Consider the following 8,668-nt stretch of genomic DNA (forward strand, 5'->3'; position numbering starts at 1 on the left):
TATCCGTAGTCAATATCAGTGTGCCAAGAACGTCCTAATAATCGGCATGAAACATGTCAGACAGCATTTGACCCATTGGTAGGTTATATTGGCAAACTAGATCGTTTTAACGACCATGAAATTTGCGAAATGCTGTCTTTAAACGAGACTGTTGAAACCCCTGCACTGTCCATTTGTTAGTAGCCTGCCTCGATTTAAAAATTGACCACACGCAGAACAAGCTCTTGCGTATGTGTGAAAAGAATTTACACTGGGTTGTTTTTTTTTTTATACCTTTTTATGTCTTTTTGAATATAATAGAATATGTTCAAATCAATAAAATTTATTTTGAAGAAGTTTTTCCCCCTTCAAAATAACTGTTAAAAGTGAGTTCAATTCATTTAACTATTGCATTCACTCCAATCCCATCCCCTGTATTTTTGTCTATCTAAAGACTTCTAAGTTATTGTAAAAATTATGAATCTCAACTCGCACTCACCTGCGTATAGAAAATCGCATGTACACACTGCCACAGCGATGAAACGGGGTTGCGAAAAGACCTTCTGTTTATACATTGTACGCGAGATCCAAAAAATTGCAAAGAGACTTGAAATAGAGATCCAAAACAGAAAAAGCAATGCTGTGGATGCATGCGTGTAATTCACAACGTGTTCAACTAATGTGCCGTTTTTCTTTTCGGGGCAAGTGATGTTGGTAGGCATGTTGATCCGTCCGAGTTTTCCGATGGAAATCAGGCAAATGTTTAGAGTAGCCGATCAAAACCATATGCAGCTCGCCAATAAAATCAATGAATATATCTATCAATTGCAACAACACGATTCATATGGTATGTTGCTAGAGTACAATATCTTTAAATAGATTGCCATAACTTTCCAGATATATATTGCCATAACATTCCTGTTTATGTAGAAACAAAGGCATACCAACGAACCTTTACATTTTTAGATCGATTTTTAACTAGATATAGAATGTCATGTGTTAATCATTTTATCATAAAACACTTTCTTAATGCATTCAAATCGTTATGGTTACATTTAGCATAATGTGAATCCAAAAGGAAAGCTATTGGACCACATTAACCGTTAATACTCACTTTTAATTAACAACGCAATAAAGTAACTTTCCAAGAAGCACAATAAAAAGCGACCAAATTGTAAAATATCATCGGTTACAAGCAGATATAAAATAAACGTGGAATTGGGGTCCCTATATAGTCTCTTACATCTGTATTACCTCCCCTGTTTAGCGAACATGATCAAGGGTTAGTGTAAGTAATTGCCTAGCTGCAATAATGTAGCCCTCTCTGATTTTTTTTTTTTAAGGAGAGGGCTACAACTCCTTAGGATCTCCGTAATGGTGCAAATGCGGGAGTGATTCACTCCCGCAACATTTGCGCTCATTCTAAACATTTCCTGACTTTCTTTACGTAAATAAGATGATATTCTATGTTTCTTAGTCAATATATAAATTTACAACCTGCAACTTAAGATTTGTGAGGCTCTATTCTACCGTTTTCAACAATTTCGATAAATTCCAATTTCTCGATTCATATTTGTGCGCCATGTTTGATGTACTGAAGTTTCAACTTCCGATTGTCAAGTCATTTGCATATGCCATATAAGGTAATATTTACATCAATGGACAAGTATGGAGGCGAAAGCTATTTCGCGGGTATTGAAAAGGTTTGAATTTAATATCAAGTTAAAAACCGAACAGCAGTGTAAATTCTTTCTACAACAATATGATTTTCCTTTCTTTGTCGAAGTGGCTCGAGTAACTACATTTTCGCGCTGATTGTCAATTTAGGTTTTTCATTAGATCCACCTACGAGATCTCGCGATAACAAGCATGGCGGAGTAGACGAAGAATTTTGCATGCTGTACATTATATTTAATGAAAAACACCTTTATTAGACATGCCCGAGCACAAAGTTGGTACTCCTTTTGGTGTAAACAACATTTGGGACTAATACACAGAGTTTATTATCGGTTATTCATAAAATTATTTTGCACCATTACGGAGATCCTATGGAATTGTAGCCCTATCCCGAAAACGTCAGAATAAAAAAAATTGGATAGGGCTACATTATTGCAGCTAGTAATTCCCGGTGTCTTCCCATTTAGCCAACATTTTGAAAAAATACAGGTAACTCTGTGTTGGCTAAGTGGGAATTGGGTGCAGGTAGAGAACAAAAGAATTTAATTACAGGTAGGCTATAGTCTGTTTTCAGATATAACCAGAATAAGGCAATAAGAATATGTTGTAGGATATATACATGTATAATGATAGAATATATTGAGATTGTCCCTTTTTTAAATAATTCATTTAATGATATTATGATTTCTATAATCAAAGAACTTTAAAAATTATCTTTTTTAAATAATGAGCTGGTTTGTTTTCCTTCTATTTATGAATTTTATTTTGCTGGATATATAATAGTTTGTCTTCTTTGTCTTTTTAATCTTAATTTTGTAAATCAATTACTTTAAATTATAGCTTAACATTAATGTACCTAAAAAATACCAAGTTTCAAATGATAAACATTAAATATTTATTTAGTTATTTTGTTTTATCATGCAAATATACATGAAATCTCAATTTAGAATTACATTTATGGTAGATACTATTTCAACTCTAAAATACATGATATGAAATAAAAAGTGCTTGTATAAAGTAATAATATTTTATTAATGTTGCATATTAAAATGTTATAAGATATGATAATAAATGAGACACAAATGAAATAGAAATCATGTATCGACAACCACAGTCATCACAATCCAATTACTGTTCACGCGAAAAAAAAACCCACACATTTACATCATTTCACCATGATCACTATTCACTCGAAATGAATTAGATGGGAAGCTGCATCCGCATATGCTACTATGTCCATTTGACCTTGACGCATCCTGTCCTTGAGACGCTGTAGACGAGAATCCAACTGGCGGTATTTCCTCTTTTTGGGACATACGACACCTCCTGCTGTAATCTGAATGATCTTTGCCTCATTTGCAGCTTGTTCCTTTTTTTGCATCTCTACGAACACAAAGATATTTGGGTGGGCACGTCTGCACATTCTGTTAAACTTGTGGTGCCATTCCTCAACTGCGTTGGTGGTTCTTGGACCGTCATGATCAAAGTGGTTCCAAAGATGAAGATGTCCCTCAACCCACGTCTCTGTCACATAATCCTTGAATCGCATAATGGCATCGGTATTGTCATCATTATCCTCTAAGGCCTGGAACCACACATCTTCAACACGGTGATCTGGAACCAGGGGGAGGACGGCAGCTCTTCTCACAAGGCGATGGAAGTCCTCATTCTCTCTAAACTCAGTTGTTAGGCCACAGTTTTGAACTTTCCTCCAAATGCACTGAGTGTAGTGGAAAAAGCATCCGCGAATGGTTGTGTTTGGAAAGTTATCTTTCACTGCATTTCTGGCTGCCACCTCAAAATCGATCATTCAGGATTCAGGTGTCAACACAGAATGTCGTTCATTGACTGCGGTCTTCAACAGGGAAAACAGACGTCTGTAAGTTGCTTCAGTCTTGTTGGGAAGCAAGGCAAACACAAGAGGGAAAACTGTTCCATCAACATCTGCATGAAGAGTGTATAGCTGGGCGAAAAGAGATGTACAGGAATAAAAAGTCCCATCACTAAACACAGTTGAAGAGGCACAAAGTCTCTGAAGATTGGCATCAGTGGCAAACACAATTATTCTGTTTCCTGCTTCATCTCTGTCGTCACATAACAGGAATCTCTCACGGGAAAAGGTCTCCGTCCATGAATCCTGGAGGTTGATTTCCTCTTGTGTGGTGGGAAGTTTGAGCATCATTTTCCCTCGACTACGGCACAGCACAGACTTGCAGGATTGAAAAGTAGGGATCTGTTTAATCATGTCTACCACAGTGTCATCACAGTCAGCATTCCGCAGTGCTCCTAACTCTGCATCATATATAGAGGGTATGGGTGCTGCTTCATCTCTGCATCTTTTCTTCACTTTGCTGACGAAGGATTCTGCTGCCAAACCAATGAAGTCCCCTTCATGATTGTGAGGCCGTCCAAAAGACACAAGGATGTTGTCCACTGTAACAACTGTAGCAGGGCACTGTCGGTCTACACATCTCCAATATGTTCGGTCGTTGCGTCTTGTCCTCACTGAATACTTATACCCACCATTAAGAAGATAAAATCCTCCTCTACCGTTCTCTAAAAAGTTGACTTGCACCTGTAGATTGGCCATTTTTCTTTAAAATGATTTTTTGAAAAAATGGACAGTCCAGAAAATAATTAAGATCTCATAATTTTCAGGCTTATGATTATGTAAATCAGTGATCATAATTATGCCTATCTAGCAAATATTCTTTGAGAACAGCAATCTAATCTCAATTAAGACAGTCCAGAAAATAATTAAGATCTCATAATTTTCAGGCTTGTGATTCTGTAAATTAGTGATCATAATTATGTCTATCTAGCAAATATTCTTTGAGAACAGCAACCTAATTTCAATCAAGACAGTCCAGAAAATAATTAAGATCTCATAATTTTCAGGCTGATGATTCTGTAAATCAGTGATCATAATTATGCCTATCTAGCAAATACTCTTTGAGAACAGCAATCTAATCTCAAATTAGTAATTATACATCCAATTTAAACCATAACTAATTATTACTATGTACACTATTCTAATCAGGTCTATAATAGGGTTAATGTAAAAACTTGTTTAAAAGAAATGCAGATCTATATTTCTTTTCAAGATTTATTTATTTTCATTTTTTTTTTTTTACACAATCTTTTTTTTATGTCATAACAGATAGTTTCAATTTTTTGTTTATCAATTATATGTTACATGTACAAATCTGGATATTGAAAAGTAGATTTATATATCAATCAGTATAATACTTTTATATGTATTTATGTTACCAAACATTCATAACCATTTTTTAACATAAATATATGCTTTTGTTTATTTGTTTTCATATTATTTTAAAGCAAGTCCTTCTCAGGTAAAACATTTACCTGTGAAAACAGACTATAGCTTGCTGATCACTCAGGTGTAAAAATCAAAATGTTGGCTATGTGGGAATAGGATTTTTCAAAATGTTGGCTAAGTGGGAATAAACCTAATTGCCATACTTGGCATTCGTGTGTAAACAATTACAAATGCTGCTCTAGAGGTCCCCCTTCCCCGGTCTGGGAAATGAGATGTTATTCTTTGGAGCAGTCTGATTTCCGATATCACAGCTAGGGTTTTTAATTTGCTTGGATAAATTCTACTTCCATTATAGAAAGGCTAGACATGTTATTAACATACTTGGTGCAAATGTTCCATTGTGGTCCCGCAAGTGGTGCTACTTTTCTTAGAGACCGAAGTTCAAAATATGGCCTACACAGCTCTGATTGGATGATACAAAATCTAGCACTTCGTCACAAGGGCTGAACAGCCATGGTCAGTCACCATATATAGTACATAATGCATTGCGCAAGTGGCTATGATATATAAAAAACCGCGTTGGATTGATTGATTGTATCTTGCTTAACGTCTCGGTCGAGAATTTTTCACTCATATGGAGACGTCACCAAGATCGGTGAAGGGCTTTAAATTTAGGCCTATGCTCTGCACTTATAGCCACTGAGCAGTGAGGGTTCTTTAGCGTGCCACACCTACTGTGACACGGGTCATACGTTTATAAGGTCATCTCCGAGGACCTGTGACATTCACACCTGATGCCGAGCGTTTGGCGATGGAACTGTCACTACCTGTTTTAACGACTTCGGTCTGACGCGTTGGATCTTTCCAAATTTCAATATTGCCGCCACGACTTAATAACTGAAAGGAAGTGGATTTCTCCTAAACCTTGTGGCATGTCGTGTTGAATATAAAGCATGACGATCTGAATTGCAATATCGTCACGATGGGTGCTGAATGGCTGGTGTATTTCAATATCTTTTAATTTATCATCAAGTAATTCAATTCTGGTAAATCAAAATGTATTGATGATGTATCCTAGATCAACCGAAAAATTATTTCTCTCTGAACACAACCTGAAGGAATGATAGGTTTTGTACATAATGCAGAAACTAGGGATACATATACTACTTTGCGTAGTTGGGTTACAACCGTTTACCACCATGTTAATATTAAACAACTGCACTACGAGGGTTAATGAAGCGTAATCTTCCCCAAACCAATTGAAAAGGAAATATATGGTTGAGCATCAGCATCGGTCCTTAAATAAACACTCTTTCCATTTCTGTATGCATGTGACGTGTAGTATTGACAAACTTGTATCATGATTACTTCGAATTTTCTTGCAATCCATCAAAGTATTTCATCAAAATGCATTTTGTATGTTTTCTTTACACGATTGAAAGATAATCTGATAATTAATGGGCAATGTAATTAAGACACTGAAGAAAATTAAAAACTCGGATTAGGTGAACTGCCGCAGTATGCACTTAATATAAAGATGTTTCGTGGCGTTGCCATGAAAACCCTAATTAAGCCTCATGCAGATCAGCCCTTTACCGGAACTGTCGGGTTTTACTCTCACTGCTTTTTTGAAAATAAAATGTAATGAAATAAAAAAAAAAAAGTACAGACTGTCAAACTTGTAATTAGTCATGCATACTATACGTTTATCATTCATCGGTTCAAGGTATTCTTGAATTTTACCTGCAGATTTCCCCATCAAAACGATGATTAAGTGTTTCATTTCTTGCATAATTTCAAAACGTGACACACTCCATAAATCTTTAAGATGCAATTTCCCACAGAATGCAGGAAGACGCAATGTTGATTACAAAAAAGGCCATGATACGGACAAAGAGAGTCTACCCTTGAAAATATTGATAGACATGGACGTAAAATACATGCTCGGAGTCTTGACAGTTTTCATGTCGCAAGGGCAAAGTGAACCTCTTGATTCATGAGACCAAAACGTGATTTCGAGATTTTCAACCAACCTATGGTATTGTCAAAACACTGCACACTAAAACTAGACTGGTATTAAACAACTATTTCGTAAATTCGTTTCTGCCTAGATGCAGTTTTCAGAATCAAGCTTGAAGTACATGTAGCATTGGCAGGAATCCAAAACTTCCTGGCTGTACGTGTCAAATTTCAAGATTTTCAAAAGTTATAGCAAGATGTATTTCGAATTCCGTCCGATTAACATTATTTAGTTATTTCATGTATCTCAAGAAAACAATCAAAATTATTACCCCAATGAGAGGTGAAGATAAAGAACGGTGATTAATCTCTCTACCTCCTCTAAGGAATACAAAATAAAATAATTAGACTAACACGGGCCCCTGGACATATCAGAGTTGGGGTCAGGTGCCCAGAAGTCTGGTGAGAAAGCATCCCCTTTCGATCGATCACACTCATGCACCATGAGCCCTATGTCCTGATCAGGTAAACGGAGTAATCCGTAGTCAAAATCAGTGTACCATAAACGTCCTAACAATCGGCATGAAACACGTCAGACAACATTTAAACCAATGATAGGTTATATTGGCAAACTAGATCATTATAAAGACCATAGAATTGGCGAAATGCTGATTTAAAACGAGACTGTTGAAATCCCTGTAACATCAACCTGTTTGTCAGTAGCCTGGTTCGATTTAAAGATTTATCATACGCAGAACAAACTCTTGCTTTAAATAATTTTGGATTTCAAAAATTTCGGTTGAGCATCACTGAAAAGACATTATTTGTCGAAATGCTCATCTGGTGCATCAAAATTGGTACCGTATATAAGTTTTACATTATGATTCCTGGGTCGAGGCCTGTGGACTGTTAGTCTCCGAGGGTCTCTACAGCCCAGTAGCCAAGTACTTCGTTACTAGCTTAAAAATACGGATGTATACATATTTAATTTCTGTGATAAAATTTAGAAATTCATTTCAAAATTAAGGATTATCTCCCCCATGCATAGCTCTTATACTTAGATGAATTTGACTCCATTTTAGGGGGGGGGGGGGGGGCTCTGTTTTTCCTTAAAATAGCGCTTACAAGTTTATTATTTCGGATTTCAAAAATTTCGGTTGAGCATCACTGAATAGACATTATTTGTCGAAATGCGCACCTGGTGCATCAAAATTGGTACCGTATAACTTTTACATGCAAATCTTTCCAAGCATGTAATTAAGGGAAAGTTAATAACTTTAAAACACTAATTAATCCGCTTGAAAGTAATTATGGTAAAAAAAAATAATACATGAAAATCGGGTCATACAGCTTTAAGCAATCTACATGTAAACAAAAACATGGCACGAGCCTTGTTTACATAACAGAATTGTGAGTGCTGTATCTCACTTGTAACTCAACAACTGATATTCAAATGTTCGTTGGCCATCAGAAATACTTTACTTAAGCTTTGTAAACAATAAAAAATGGAAATATAGAGGGTGTTGCACCGAAGCGGGAATTTTCCCTAATCGGAGCTCCATGCCAGCACTCGTAACGTAGAACTGAGACCTTCGTCCATATTTATACTCTTATTGAGTATTTGCCATTTAAATACCTGTAGGATTCCCCAGTACTAAGGGCAAACCTAATACATTTTATGTGTCAGTACATTATACATGTAGTCTAAACAAAATTTTTGAAATTGTGAAAATTAAATTGTCTTTTTTTCTTCTGAGTATCATATACAATGTA

At 36.0% G+C, this 8,668-nt stretch overlaps 1 protein-coding gene across 1 annotated transcript; it reads right to left on the minus strand.

The window, feature by feature from the left end:
• Nucleotides 1-2,387: 2,387 nt before the first annotated feature.
• On the minus strand, nt 2,388-4,518 carry LOC125672628 (uncharacterized). Its single transcript, XM_048908825.2, has one exon. The coding sequence runs from the start codon at nt 3,464-3,466 to the stop codon at nt 2,843-2,845; it is 624 nt and encodes a 207-aa protein (XP_048764782.2). The 5' UTR covers nt 3,467-4,518; the 3' UTR covers nt 2,388-2,842.
• Nucleotides 4,519-8,668: the final 4,150 nt, after the last annotated feature.

This window comes from Ostrea edulis, chromosome 2 (assembly GCF_947568905.1).
Source record: "Ostrea edulis chromosome 2, xbOstEdul1.1, whole genome shotgun sequence".
NCBI classification, from domain to species: domain Eukaryota; kingdom Metazoa; phylum Mollusca; class Bivalvia; order Ostreida; family Ostreidae; genus Ostrea; species Ostrea edulis.

Coding starts and splice junctions, on each gene's coding strand:
- LOC125672628 (XM_048908825.2), bottom strand. CDS start 3,466: ATGATCGATTTTGAGGTGGCAGCCAGAAATGCAGTGAAAGATAACTTT.